The sequence below is a fragment of the Camellia sinensis genome, chromosome 6 (genome assembly GCF_055761805.1).
Source record: "Camellia sinensis isolate YWXY chromosome 6, ASM5576180v1, whole genome shotgun sequence".
Taxonomy (NCBI): domain Eukaryota; kingdom Viridiplantae; phylum Streptophyta; class Magnoliopsida; order Ericales; family Theaceae; genus Camellia; species Camellia sinensis.
The window spans coordinates 188,417,704-188,433,553 of record NC_138966.1 but is presented as its reverse complement, the minus strand read 5'-3'; the positions used below and the strand labels follow the sequence as shown (position 1 = coordinate 188,433,553).

At 34.6% G+C, this 15,850-nt stretch overlaps 1 protein-coding gene across 2 annotated transcripts; it reads right to left on the bottom strand.

Moving 5' to 3' along the window:
- Positions 1–397: 397 nt before the first annotated feature.
- On the bottom strand, positions 398–8,040 carry TIC (time for coffee). 2 transcript variants are annotated; one of them, XM_028230321.2, is made up of 12 exons: positions 7,460–8,040; positions 6,878–7,330; positions 6,616–6,788; positions 6,213–6,531; positions 5,683–6,085; positions 5,518–5,578; positions 5,323–5,424; positions 4,923–5,223; positions 4,720–4,786; positions 4,548–4,614; positions 4,063–4,467; positions 398–3,533 (listed from the first exon to the last, which is right to left on the bottom strand). In XM_028230321.2, the coding sequence occupies exons 1-12, from the start codon at positions 7,560–7,562 to the stop codon at positions 951–953; spliced, it is 5,037 nt and encodes a 1,678-aa protein (XP_028086122.2). In that variant the 5' UTR covers positions 7,563–8,040; the 3' UTR covers positions 398–950. The 2 variants fall into 2 exon arrangements, with proteins under 2 accessions (XP_028086122.2, XP_028086121.2); XM_028230320.2 differs by having other exon boundaries at positions 4,548–4,617; positions 7,460–8,014.
- Between the last annotated feature and the right edge of the window lie 7,810 nt (positions 8,041–15,850).

The following is a 15,850-nucleotide window of genomic DNA, read 5'->3' as shown; positions in this document are numbered from 1 at the left end:
CCTAGCTCAACGTTTTTTTTTCAAGGGTGGGTGGGGATGTTCATCAATCTTACTCATAATTCGAAATTCTTAAAGCAAATTTACTAATATCACATATATCTTGTTCAAACTTTGCCGCTAACCTAAAATGTCTTACATTTACAATTCATTCCAGTACTCTTTCCTTCCCATTTTAAGGGAAAAGAAAATATGTGAAGTTAATAAAGAAAGTGATAGCAATATTAAACTCCAGTGTACCAAGAAAACAAGGCAATATTTTTTCATAAAAATGATGAATGTTAAAAAATTTCATTATTTTTTCACCTCTATCCATTTCTGGGTTCAAAAATCAACAGCACTACAAAAAAAAAAAAAAAAAAAAACCATCATCATCATCATCAATAATAGCACATCCAAATTAACATGAGGGCACAGATTAAATAAAAAAATTGAGAGGGCAACCCTTATATGTGCCAGACATGTACATATACACCCTCCACTACAACATATATATGTCAAAAGCTACTGTTCTGAACTGCTCTTTCAAGAAAATTAAACCTTCCAAAGAGAAGGAAAAACAGAAAAAGAAAGAGAGAAAGAAATACTAACAAAGAAAAGTAGATAAAAAAAAAAAGGAACCTCCATTCCCTACCCAAAAAAAAAAAGAAGAAAAGCTTGGTATTCCATTCTCTTGGCCCCTCCCATGTCTTCACCAAACTTTCCTCCTCTCTTGCCATTACAAAACACTGACCTTACCTTCTTCTTCTCCCCCATATCCTCAAAAACCAATCAAATTAATTAGAACTCTGGAGTTCGGATCAGACCAACCCTGTCAGATTATAGACAGAGTGTAGATGGATAGATCTACACTAGTATTCATTCGTTCGTTCACAAAATCCGAGCAAATTCACACGAACAAGAATGGATTTTGGGGATGCAATGTAACATAGAACATCAAAACAAAACGATAACTACTCACCAGCAGGTTGTTTCTGCTCGGCTGGTTTAACCTGAACTGCAGTAGGAACGGCCTGACCAAAAGAGAAGCCCGGAGGCAACAGCTGATGTGAGTTCCCAGAAGACTGTGATGCGGCAAACTGCGCTGCATGGAGACCTTTCATATTACTTGCAGCTACAGCGACTGCTGCTTTTGCATCGGAAGTGCTTGTGCTAGATAGTGTAACAGGAGGACAAAGTGACAACATCCCCGTTGAAGATGTTGCAGGCGAGTGCTGGGACTGTTGTTCAGGGCGTCGCCTTGGAATATAATACCCACTAGTCACTGCAGCATTGGAGCCTCCACCAGTTGAATGAGGGCCTTGAGTTTGCAGGTATGGAGCAGAGAAGAATAGCTGTTGTTGCTGCACCATCTGTTTTGGCAACTGTTGTTGTATTTGAGACTTCGTTCCAGAGCTTGAAGAGGTAATATGGGGGTTGCCAAGTATTGATGGAACACTTCTGACACCAACCGGAGATGATTTCCGGCTTGGCACTGATGTGGAGTTCTTGGGCTGCTGAGAAGACAAGGAAGAAGGTTGGGCGGTGGGTTTATTGCCAGGTTGTGAAGTGGAGGTCGATGTCCTCGGGCTTCCACTGGCACCACCACCCTTGGAGATGGAAGTTGTGGGAGACCCAACCACCATTGGAGGAGATGCAGAGGACTGATGGCTATGGCCATGGCTATTCGGACCTTGTTGCTGTCCTTGTGGAACTGTCGATGATGATTTCTGGCTAGCCCCGAAAGATATCTGAGTGTGACTTTGTTGGGTTCTAGCCTGCTGCTGCTGTTGGGTAAGGTTTTTCAAAGATGATGTGGTTGATGAGGCTAACGAAGATGGAACTTGTGAGGTAGTAGTAGCTCTTGATGAATTCTTCCACTGATGAGACTGAGATGGGTGGTTGTTGCTGCTGCTGCTGCTGCTTTGCACAAGATTTTGTGGGAAAGCAGAAGAGAGCGTAGCATTTGTAAACTTGGCAGCTGAAGGAGATGACGAGTTCAAATGGTCGCCGTAAATGCTCCCATTACTTGTGGCAGGTGTCTTATTACGTGCTGCTGCAGCCGCCCCTAACTGTTGCTGCTGCTGTAGTTGCTGCTGCTGTTGTTGTTGTTGTTGCTGGTGCTGGTGCTGGTGCTTCTGCATCTGCAACAAATGTTGTTGATGATATTGTAGAGGAGTCTGTAGCTGAGAATTAGAAGCATTTACAGTACTGCCCATAGCGTTTGGCATGGCAGAACGGGAGCTCTGGGGAGGAGGAGCAGACACAAGGTTCAAAGTCCGAGTTGAGCTATCAATAACGCTGCCTTGGATAGCGGAGACTGATGCTTCTGTTAATGGTCTTGAAAAAATAATTGATTGCCCACCACCAGTTGTTGGAACCTTGTTCCCTCCTATGCCCTTTTTTTCTTCATCCATGCTAGAGGTATCACCACCTCCACCTCCACCTCCAGTTTTACCTTCTACAGAGATTCGGAAATTCTTCTTCTGCTGTGCTGCCATCATCTGATAGTTATGCCTATTGGCCTCTGGATGACCTTGGAGGACCGTATGATGATTTTGCGCCATGGATGACATGTCAATACCAGAAGCCATAGTAGTAGAATCATTGATAGAGGCAAATGACATAGCAAAAGTTTGCGGCAGATATTCAACTCCAGCAGCCTTCAAGGCCTGTTGTTGTGATTGTTGCTGCTGTTGTTTCTTTTCACCTTGATGGCCATGGCCAGCACCCCCATTGGCACCACCAGCAGCGACCGCTGGAGGAGGGGTGGTCATCAAAGCAAAGTTCTGGTGGTGAATGGGCACTGCAAAATTCTGACCATACATACTCATTGTGGCACGAGAAACTCGACCATCAGATGCAGCAGTTGACGGGCTATCTTCGCCACCCAGCTCAGTTTCAATCTGGCGACTTTGATGTGTATTTGAAAGATGCTGATTTGTCTGTTGCTGCTGTGATGACGACTGTGATGCCCGGTGGTTTTTGGGGGCAGGAAAGCTATGCAAGTTCCCGTTCCCATTCCCTCCATTGGTGCTACTACTGCCTTGTGGTCTCTGTTGCTGGCTTTGCAAATGTTTCTGAGACGATGAGGAACCACTGGAAATGCTTGTGTTTTGATGGCCCTGTTGCATTTGCTGCGACTGAGTGTTAGCATGTTGCTGTTGCTGCTGCTGCTGCTGAAGCTGAGACGGATGGATCATCTGAGAGGAATAGAAAGAACCATTGAAGAAAGGCATGGCCTGAGCATGAGCATGGGTTCCTCTGTAGGTTGGTGGTGCTCCGACGGCAGGAACTGGAAAAGGGTATGCATTGTTTTGCAGTATAGCCAAATACTGTGTTTCACTTGCAGGCATATTTGGGTAATTGAAGCTCACTGTCGCTGCCCCTGGGGGAGCTGAACCATTCACAGAAGCAGAGTTGGATGCAGTAGTTGAAGAAGCTACACTCCCTATGGCGGCTGCGGGAGACTTTGCAGATCCAGGTCGAACGGAAGCAGCTGCAGCAGCTGCCACCTGCTGCTGGTTCATGGGGAAGATAAAAGCAGCTGGTCCATGCTGTAAATTAGAGAGAGAAAACCCAAAATTAACACAACACATTAAAAAACGCCCATATAAGAGCATCTCCAAATCCTTCACCAAATTCCTACCCCAAATTTAAATTTGATATAAATTATGGTGAAAAAGAGAGCCAATCCTTTCATCAAATTTGTGATTTGTATCAAATCAAGTTTCCATCTTTCATCAAGTCAGGTACGAATCAAATCTTTACCAAATTTCGAAACTCCTCCTTCCCACTCAAGTTCGCTGAAATTATTAAAAGAACAAGAGGATTGGGGATTTTTTTTTTTTTATTATTATTATATAAAAAACCTGAATTGGTTAAAAGAGGTTTTTGAGATAGGTGAGGTATTTTTAAAAAGATTTGCCAGAAAATTTTGATTCTTACCATTGGAGTGTATATCAAAATGTCCAAACTTCTTAATAAATTTGATGGGAAAAAAAAGTGAAGGTCTGGAGAGGCTCTTAATTATTCATCAAATAAGAGAATAAAATATGGGGTTTGGAGGAAGAAATGGAAATGTACCAGTATATTATTTGGTGAAGCTCCAGGGGGCAAAGCTTGTTGAAGCAAAATCTGTTGTTGCTTTCTCTGTGTATCGGCAATGCTGGCTGCTTGAGAACTACCTTTGTCTTTCCCAGAATGGCCGGGGAAGATCGCAAGACCCCCCTGACCCTGACCCTTATCGTGCACAACAGAGTTGACGACACTCCTCCCGGCCCCAATGTTTCCATGAAGTTCTGCTGCAGAGGGCACCACATTGACATTGAGATTGCAGGGCTTTGCCCCGAACAACGATGCAGCAGAACCAGCTGCCGCTGCAGCTGACCAGAAAGGGTTCATCTTCATGCATTGCTGGAGATAGTGAATGTTCCGAGCAATGTAGCAATGCGTAGCACACCGCTTAGACCGGGGTTGAGAAAACATTGTCTGTTTGAAGAAAAGAAGGTTACAAACTCACAAATCACTTAAGCACCAAACACATAACATTAAAAATGCATAGTTAGTACCTGAATTGGTGTAGAAGGAATCCGGCTCGCGTCCATGGATACAACTCCTTGTAAAGGGGCCATATATCTGCTGATATGAATAACAAATTTGAATCAAATCACCACCAATATGCCACTAATTGATAGTAATGAAATTGAGCATCAAAACACAACAAAATCAATCCGATCATACCCCATCGGAGGAAGCCCACCAGGCCAGCTAGCTACAGACATTGGCAAAGGCAAAGAGTTGGGTTGAGCTGTGATTGGAAAACAGGCAATTACACCCACTCAATCAACAAAATCCCACTTGGCCAAAATCTTGGATAAAAAAGAAAAAGAAACAGATTTTTGTCTTCTAAAAACAAAATATGAGAAATCCGGTTAACAGTATACCTGTTTTCTCTGTATGTGGCTGTTCTATTTTCAATTGTTGCTGTTGTTGTTGATGATGTTTATGAGCATGCGGGTGTAATTTGTTGCTGGGACTGGAATCTCTTTCAGTTTTCTCCAAATCAAGATGAAGATCAATGTTCCTCTCCTTAATCAACACAGGAGAAGGCTTCTCCGATTCAGCCTCTTCTACGATGGCTTTCGCCTTTTTCAGCTCAGGCTCCGCCACATTCACCGCCTCATCTCCGCCACCTTTCGCCGCCTTCTCATCCTCCTTATCCTTACTCATCATCGGTCTTACCTCCTGCAAGATTCAACACCACAATGACTTTGGTCACACAGAGCCAAACCAAACCAAACCAAACCACAGTTGATGAAGCAAACGAAAAGTCCATCTACTCACGTCAGCTACTTCAGGTCCAGCCGGTTTATGCTCCGACGCCGTCACCACAAAATTGACCTCGGCTTCCCTTTCCGGCGACGATCTCGACTGAGGAGGTGGAGCCTGTTAAAAAAAATCATAAATAAATAAAAATCTATAAAATTGCAATAAATTAAGTCAACGACTACAAGATTTGCATTTTCTCTTCATCCTCACCATCAGATCTATCTGAAATTTTTCTTCCCGTTGGACTTCAATCTCTGGGATTGTTTGATTCCTGCATAAAATCAGACATGAAAGTACATAGAAATCTTTAGATTCGTCAAGGACTAAACGATTAGACAGAAAATTAATTAAAGCAAAAAACTTTGAGAAGCTCACGCTTTGGTCGCTGTCGTGTCCTCACGATCATCTTCTGGTTTGACAACACCCGATTCCTTCTTCGGAGAGGTGACCATCGCCGCCGCCGAGTCCTTCGCCGGACCCACATCTCGGGTTTCTCTGGATTCTTCAACCACAGGCTTTGACTCCGACAAGGCAGCCGATTCCGGTGGTGATGGTTCCGATGACGGTGGAACCGCCTGAGATCCGGCGAAATCGTGACCATTTTCGACTGTAGATCCTGGGTTCTTCTCCAAATTGGGAGATGAAATCTCAGTTTTCGGTGCCTGATCCATCTCGACCTTCATTGTCGCCGTTGTTGATGAAGAAATGGGACTGTTCCGAGCACTGAAACCACCCACCACGCTGTCTGATACTGGCCTCGGCCTTTTCCTCTTCGGTGCTGCAAAATTAAACCCCCCCCCCCAAAAAAAAAAGATCAGTTCCAAATCAAATCAAATCACCCAATTGCTTAGAACATATACAGAAATTGAATCGATTGGGCTGTGAAATGCTCTCAAGAAACGGACCAACAGCTGAGATAGGAGCTGGAGAGGAGCTAGAATTCTGCTGCACCACAGCCGATGATGACTGAGGCGCAGTCGATGTGGAGTTTGAGATCGGAGACGAAACTCTCGATTTCGCATCGCTGCTCGATTTGTTCACCTCTCTCGAATCGAACTTTGCTGAATCGTTGTTGTTCCCAACAATTTCTTTCTTCGAAGGGCCTTGCGATTGGGTCATCAAGCCATACAACACCTCCGCAATCTCAATCTCAAGCTCCTCTGGGTTTGAAGACAACGATTTTGACGATGATTTTGGTGGCCTTGGCTTGGGTCCATTGGGTTTCTACAAGAAAAAAAAGTTAAAAGAGTCAGTCAATTGAACAATCTATGAATATAACAGAAAGGGGTTGAAGAAAAGAAAACTGACCATCTTCTTCCGAACCGAAGCATTGGAAGAAGACGGCGAGATTGGAGCCGCCGGAGGTGTTGAAGTTGAAGCCAAACTCGGTCTCACTGGTGAATTTGAAGCTTGGCGATGAATTTGCTCTGCTCCAACTCCATTACCAGGAACCCAGTATTCATGAGACCTCTTTGTGGAAGCTGAAACCACAAAAAAACACCCAACAGATTAGCAAAATCTCCGAATCTCTCAATACAAAATAGGCGATTCAGAACAGTCTAATCCACACCTGTTCGAGCTTTTCTTGGAACAGTAAAGCCTATCATTTCATCGGCTGGTTTCCAACCAGGTGCTGGTGAGAACGATTTTGTAGTTGCAGAGGGAGGAAAGCTCTTCCGGTGCTGATGGTGGTGGTTCGGCAATGAAGACGACATCGACGCCGCCGGATTAGGCGGCAACATCCTCACCGCTCCACCACTGCCGGCGGCGGCTGCTCCATCGTCATCCTCATCGTCCTCCTCATCATTCACGCTCTCCTCTGAACTGTCCTCGCCACCATCTTCTCTATTACTCCCGTGAATCAGCCTATCTCCTCTCCTCCTCTTGCTCCGACTCGACCGGTCTCGGTCCCGGTCCCGGTCCCTGTCTCGATCCCGATCCCGATCCCGATGATCTCGATCCTTCTTCACTCCTCGGTCTCGTAACCTCGCCGGTTCGTGCAACTCAACCGGTCCATCTTCCTCTGCAAAATTATGAGAATCAGAATCAAGAAAAACAAAAAAGAAAAATCGTCAAGAAATTTCAACCAAATCGATTCAAGAATGAATCGATGGATTTAGAATTAGATCTGAACAAGTAATCGGAATCGAACCCGGTGAATCTCTCAAGCTGTTACTTCTGTGTCTTCGTCTCGACAAACCGTTCGCCGATGCCGGAGGCATACTAACTCTTCTGGCTTCTCTGTTTCTGTCCATCCTTGATTGATTCTTCAATCTTTTCCGGGTAAAATCAAGCTATATACCCAGATGATCATATACGAAACCCAAAGATCTTTCTATTAAAAACAATTACTTTCAGAAATGATATGAACTCTCTCTCTACCTCATCTATGTGCTTCTTCAGTCCTCTTCTGCCCCCTTCTTCTCTCTCTAACTTCTCTCTCTATCCTCTTTTTCTGCTCTCAATCTCAACATCCTTTTGGTATTTCACTATCGGCGAAACCCACTCCAAACCCTCCTGGAAGGCCTAGATTCATCGCTTTTGACACATAATTTTGATCTCAGCCCTTCATCTAGCGACACATCCAACGGCTAAACAACACTTTTCCAACATGGCAAAACTTCAGCCGTCCGATCCATACCACTCAACTCTGTGCGCTCTTACGGACACGTGTCAGTTGTTTACTTTCTCCACAAGGATCATGCTCACTCATCACTACCAATTTGCAATAAATAAATGGTAGAAAAAAATATACTATTATTATTATGATTAAAAGAGTCAACAATTTTGTAGACGATTTTTTTAAAAAGCTATAAAAGTCAAATTAACAATTCAAATTGAAACTCGATAGTTAAAAATAAATAATAAATATAATTAAAATATATATTCTTTTTAAATTATATTTTTTGTTTATATTTTTAAATAAAAAATGATCTTACAAAGTAATTATTAATTTTTGCTTAATTTATTTTTTTATAATTATTTTCTCAACAAATCTTATTAAATAAACAATTCAAATAATTTGATATAATTATTTAATAATTTGATTTTTATACATATAGATTAATAGCTATTATTAAGCAACAATCTATTTGTTTATTCGATGACTTATTATCAAATCTGTAATATGTTAAAGAACTATTTGGTATCACTTATAGTAGTGTATTTTTTAATATTTTTAGATTAAATTATTTTTTATATTTTTACACATTTTTTTTAAAAAAATTAAAAATATATTTAATTAAATTATCTCAAACATTCCTTAAGTTTTTTATTTTTTATAAATATTTTTATTATAAAAAATGGGACCCAAAAGATAGAAACAAAAATATATATTCTAACCGTGAGGGTACTTATCAAGATCCAACAAATAGAGAAAAGCTCTACACTTTCCTTAAGAGTTGTGTGAGGTAACCGGTTATAGCCGGTGGCCAGGGACCTTGGTAAAAGCAACATGACGATCACAAGGAATCTATGTGACCGCAGAAAATATCGTTCCCACCCGGTCAAATTTCATTATTTCGGTTCCACGTTTTTTTTCTAAAATTTATTAAAATATTAATAAATACTAAATTTCCATAATTGCCCTTTTGGGCCCCACATGACTGGTGCAAAAATGAATGCAGCGAACGGACATGATGTCTCCAATTCCAAAAGCGAACTGTATTAGCGGTCCGATTGAAATCTGACATGGCGATAACATTATTTAAAGCTCTCAGATTCCAATTAGTCCCATCTGGCACCGAACCAGGACGGGTTCGGCTGGATGTGGAGCCGCGTGATTGATCTGGATCGTTCGAAGGATTTCAATCGGACGGAGGAGATTGGAAGTGCAGCGGGTTGTGGGAGGAAAAACTCGAGTCACGGTCACGGAACTTCCGAGAAAACTGTAGGTCCCATATTTTTTTAAGTTTGGAATTGGTTTCATTATTAAAATTATCTAAACCTCACCATTGTTTTTTTTTTTAAATTTAATTTATTTATTTATTAAGATTTAAAAAATAATTTAACAATAAAAAAAGTAAAAAAATATATATTTTTATTAAAATTATATGCATATGCGTCATGTAAGTAAAGCTCATATTTTGAAAAAAAAAATATTTGAATCAACTAAGATAATATTGTATCATTAATTTATTCAATCATATTGTCATATATCTTATTATATATATAATGTGATAAATTGGCAATTTTTTATTAAAATATGTTAAAAAGTCATTTTTAAAGATTATTGTTTGTATTAAAAATATGTAAATATTTAATAAAATATATTAAAATTGCAAACATTTTCATATTTTACAATACTTATTGAAAGCCTCTAAACTGTTATTTGTAGGATGTTTTATTACAATTACACATAAATTTATTACTAATTAATGATATCACGTATTAATGGTGATATAAAAAAATTTAATTTTTACAACACTACTTTTGGTTTCAATTTTTAAAATTCAATTTATCTAAAATTGAGTTTTTTTTGTGTTTTTTTATTTTTAGTGAATTTTTTTAATATTTTGTACTTTTTATATGCATTTAACATAGATTTACCTAAAAAGTAAAATATTTATAAAAATATTTTTAAAAATTAATAAATACACAAGAATATAATAATGTATTAAGTTTTTAAATTTTTTGAAATATTTTTGATATTTCATGAATTTTTTAAAAATAATTCACAAATATTATATTTTTTAATTGTATGTACTTAAAAAATAAATAAAATTACCTAAAATTGTAACAAAAAATTCACTACAAATAAAGAAATGTGAAAAATAAAAAATTTTAATTTTTATAAAATTAAATTTTAAAGATTAAAACCAAACACGGTAGGATTTTTTTATTTTTATTTTTTTGAAATTATCATTATTTTAGGATCAATTTTTTTACAGCACAGTTTAAAATTAAAAATAAATAAATAAAATTGAGAATTCAATCACGCGCTCGTGACTGAGTGCACCAATAGAAGGTACCAAACCGGTTGTCCGACGTGGCATTGTCGTTTTCGTTGCGTGTTAACTTCTGATTGATCAACATCCACTTTTTTTTATGTCTAACAGTGCCAGAATATCTTTCCTTTTAACAAGAGCAAAGATAGGAGCACAGACTTGGTTAAGTTAAAAAAACAACTGACAGATTGGTTAGGCCACGTGGTAAGAAACTAGACTGAAGTTCTTTGGAAAGAATATTTTATAATTTTATGAAAAAAGAAAAAAAAAATTTAATATAATATTTTATCATATTAATTTTTTAACTTATTTTACTTAAATAAATTAAATTAGTACTGATCATCTTAGCCGTGGAGGGCCTCCATTAAATTGACTTTTACTTTCCGCACCACCGTTCGTTTTTGACTGTGTGACACAGTCCTGTCACAAAAGAAGAACCCCATTTAAGAAGAACTGAATATATTTTCTTTTGTTTAATGGGACAGTTGTGGCCACGTAGGATGGATGTGGGGCCCACTTGAATGCGGGTTGACCCCACCGTAAAATGGATCCCTCTTTTTATTTTTTTGTTTTTGGTTTTGTCGGTTTGTGTGAGAGCTTCTTTCACAGTTCACACACCCTCACTATCGCGAAATGAAATGCAATCCCAAAGCGCTGCCACGTGTTCAGCCACAATGCTATGTCATCAGGCCCACGTGGCCCTTTTGTGACCATGCACATAAAAACCTAACTACAAGACCACCAACAATTACATCATCTAATTAGCCATGAAAGGAAGCAAAAAAGTGTAAATCTATTCAAAGGGAGAAAAAATGGGGCTAATTTATACCGACCTCTCCCATGATATTTGAGAAAATATAATAATTAGGATAATATTATGATATAAGCCTTTAAAAAGGTATGTTGAATAAAAAGTGTGATATTTATGAGTTTAATTATCACAATTATTATAATTCATAATAAATAAATAAATTATAATTAAACATTATATAACATATAACAAAAATAAATAAATAAATAAATTATAATTAAAATAATATCATAATTAATGTTAAAATATATTATAATCAAATATTATAAAAGTCATAACAAAAAACACATAGAATTCCCAAATAATTATTACATTATTGTATTAATCCTTTTTTTTCAATGCAAGGATTACAAAAAGGAACTAATGAATGTGATGGGTAAACAATTGAATTAAGATAGGTAAAATATACATTTTGGTGTATAAAATATAACGATGTTGATTTTTATTATATGACTAATAAATGAATGATGATAAAATAAAACATATAGGTCAAGACTTCTCTATTTTGTTTTTTTAACAAATAATGGATTATTAAAAGAGTAATTTGTCATGTAAATATAAATTTTAAGAAAAAATGTAATTAATTTTCAGAATTATAGGGAATCAAGTATTTTTTTTTTATAAACATGTACTTTACCTATGACTTAAAATTAACAAGTGTCTATCAAAAATATTTAAAAAATAGACCGCGTTAGAATATTGAATTAATTGAGAGAAAAGATGGAAAAATAATAAAAGTAAAATCTACATTTATTTCTTTGTTTCCTCAATAAATCTAAAATTCAAAGAGTAATGCCAGAGATTCCAAATATTCTACCCACACTCATGTAAGACATTTGGTAAAACTTTTGATAGAATTTTTGAGACCTCTAACATTTTTTAAATCCAAAACAACCATAGAAAATATAAAAAACCGTAACCATTTAATTCCAAATCCATTATAGATATGCAATTGTGTTTATTCATTAATATATAGAGACAATGATAATTACTCTACCTATCTTTAAGAAAAAAAGATTAAAGAAAATTACTGAACTTATACTAGTAACTTAAATGGTTTCTGAAATTTAAATTTAAAAGTGTTTGTAGAGTCCATTACAGATTCTGTTTCGATAATTCAAATTATTCATTTTATAAGATTTTCAGTTTATATCATTCATAAAAAATAAAAATAAATAAATCAATCCGATAATTGTAATATTTTTGTTTTATTATATTTGTGTTAAAAAAAATAGATAATAAATATATTTTTGAAAATAAACTATTTTTTTTTAAGACAAACATAATTATTAATCACAAAATTCAACACAACCATGTAACATAAGTATGGGACCTATATAATTCACCTTATAAGAGAGGGTTGTATTTGATTTTGGAATTAATTTATATTTTCCGGGACTTTATTTTTTGGGAGGACAAAAGACTTAAAAAAAAAAAAATTAATGCTCAGACTAATTAAAGAGTATGTTAAATTAAAAGTGTTATATATTAGATGAGTCACTACGAACATATTATTACATACTTATTTTGTACTCTCTATTCATAAAAAAGGTAACGTATAAACTTATATTGTATGTGTAAATTGCATATTGTGTTGATTCTTATTTGTTAATTTTAATTTTTAGGAATCATACTTACATCTTATGAGTGTGTATATAGTTTGGAACAAATATATGCAATGTTCTGTATATATTGTCTAATTCAAATTTATGCTTTCAATACAAGGGCCCATTATTATGGGAAACATCATGTGCTAAAGTTACAATTTATAAAAAAATTAATGTTATTTGTATTAATTAATTGGTAGTACTACGTGCATTCATTAATATACGCATTAGTATACCAATTAGTGTTCTACCATTATTATTGAACCCCACCTATTATACAAATTACAAATGCCTAAAACTTTTAAAATTATGTCACATTATCTGTTAGTATACTAGTTAGTAGATTAATTGATGCATATAACATTATTCATAATGGATATATCAATTAATGTAGTAACAGATAATATGATATAATTTAAAATTTTTTTGATCTTTATAATTTAAATAATAAATAAAGTCATAATTTTAAAATGAAAATATCATAACATCTATTAATATACTAATTAATATATCAGTTAATACACATAACACCACCAATTTATAAAGGAGGAGAGCCAACTAATTCCCTCTCAAACGTGGCACATTAAAGTATGAGCATTTAAAGTGCCACATAAGCTTAATATTTTGGAGATTGATTTTGCTGTTGTTAGCCTAGCCCAATCGCGCTGTTGGGCTTGTGGACCTTACTCCGAGCACTTCGTAAATGATTTGAATTTTTTGATTTATATGGTGTAGATTATTATTATAAAAAAATTTAACTTGATCCAATATTATTAGTTGTCAATTTAAATCAAATTTGTTTTTAAAAAATAAACAATCAACTTTATTTAAAATAATGATCATTTATTTTTTTAAAATAAATATTATTTAAATATATAACTATTAATATTTGATTAAATTGATATTTTATAAGTTTGATCTATTTTATCAACCTCACAAACTCAATGAGTCGGATCATTGACGCGTGGACTACAAGCCCATTAGCACAGTGCTGTGGGGCTAGGCCAACAGCAACAAAACCAATTCCAATTTTTCATGTCACATAAGCGCTATTTATAGAGGAAATAAAAATAGGAATAAAAGGTTAATAAATATTTTAAATTTAATATATTCCATTTAGTAGAAAAATACCATCTTAGAAATTTTTTATAAAAGGGAAACTGGGTAAATGTCATCTCCCTAATTAAATATTCCATCTGTCCCAAAGTTATTTTGTTAATTATGATTTTTTTTAATGGTGTTGAAAACTTTACTTACTTACAAGAACTAATTGAAATCTTTTAATTTGTAAAAAAAATTACTTTTTTACAAAATTTATTGATCTGATTTGAAAATGAACAAATAATTTGAAATGGAAAAAATATTAAATATCAGGTGGGACATATTTTATAAACATAGTTAGGGTATTTGGTGTTTAATATTATAAGAGAAACTAAAGTAGGACTATTATACCACCTCATTCATATGATTAATAGATGCATTTGTATTTATGTATGTCTAGCAAAGCAAGTTATGTGGGCCCCAATTAATTTTTAAAATTGAACAACTCATAAGGATAAGAAATTTAGGACATCAATGACCAAATCTTCCATAATTTTTTTTTTAAAATAAAAAAATTTATGTAAAAATAAAGTTGAGACAAATTTTTAAGGTACATGTAAAAGTTATAGCTGTATATAACATTTTTTTTGGATTGAAAAATACAAAAAAGTCCACAAAGTGGGACAAAGCGTGTAGTATCATATAATAGTGGCTTTTGCACCACTTGTATTTTATATATTTTTATATATAGATAGTATAAATTAAAAAAAGTTAGCTAGAGCCTTTTTTTTAATCTTATCTATGTAATATATAAATATTAAGGCCTAGTTTGGCTACTGCCAAAAAAGTGTACTTATTTCATCTTTTTATCTTTTTTGGGTCACATCAATCAACATCTCCTCTCTATTTTTTCTACACATAATACAAAAAAAGTAAAAAAATACACTTATTTTGTCTTCCCAAACTAGGCCTAAGAGTCATAGGGGAGAGGCTAACTTTGCTTTCATTTGGGGAATATATTAAATAATATACAAAGAAAACTAATGAATATTTAAACCTGTTATAGTGCATTTATTTATTCTTTTGAGACTTGTATTATTTTTGACATAACCTAACCATGATTAATAATATTTTATGATTATAAATTATTTTATTTGGTAGTGGCTTACGACAAGTTTGCTCATGCCCTATTATTTTAAAAAATTGGGAAAGAAACATAATAATCTTGTTTTTTAAATCACAAGATCCAAGCTTATATATGCTATATATAATAATATATATTTATAAATTAAACATAATAAATATTATATTATTGAAGTAATGCTGAGAGGGTATGGGTTTTAATATGCCACGTGGATCACCTAGTGCTAGATGTCCACGGGTACCAATTCTTCTTTTTATTACAAGTGACAAATAAAGTAATGTTTTATTAATTTTTTAAATTTATTTGTATTAATATATAAAAGTACATATAATTTATTTTTAAGTTAGAATTAATTAATTACACCAACTTCTTTAAGGTTTCAGAAAAATACAATGTGCCCCCTCAGTTCGATTAAATTACACTTACCTCCCACAACAGTTTGTTCCATAACCAAGCTAATAGACAGGTTGAATTTATGTAATTACCCTTAGTTATAAAAAATACTTTTATAAATCATTGCTTATAAATCCTTAAATTTACTTAACTAACTTTTTTATTTTTATTTTTATTTTTTTTATCATTGCTTAGTATTATAATTTTGTGAGAATAAATAATATGTATCTTCCATGTATTTATATGCAATTTTATACATGTACGGTTGATAATTTGCTACTTCAGAGTTTTTTAAGGATATACACTTAATCAATTGGTGATTCATTTGACTTATTTAATTATAAACATTGTAAAAGACATGTAATTATATGCGGATTTGTAATGAAAAAGAGTGCAATATTATTGTTAAATATTATTGTAACCTTTTGTTGACAGCATTTCATCGCTATAAGTTATCTGCGATGAAGCAATTTAAATTATAATTATTTCTTATATTCCTATTTCTACAGATTCTTCAACACACCAAAAAAAAAAAAAAAAAGGAATTAGAATAACTGATAAATTCAACAAATAGGACATTTTAAACAGCAAGCAAATTTGT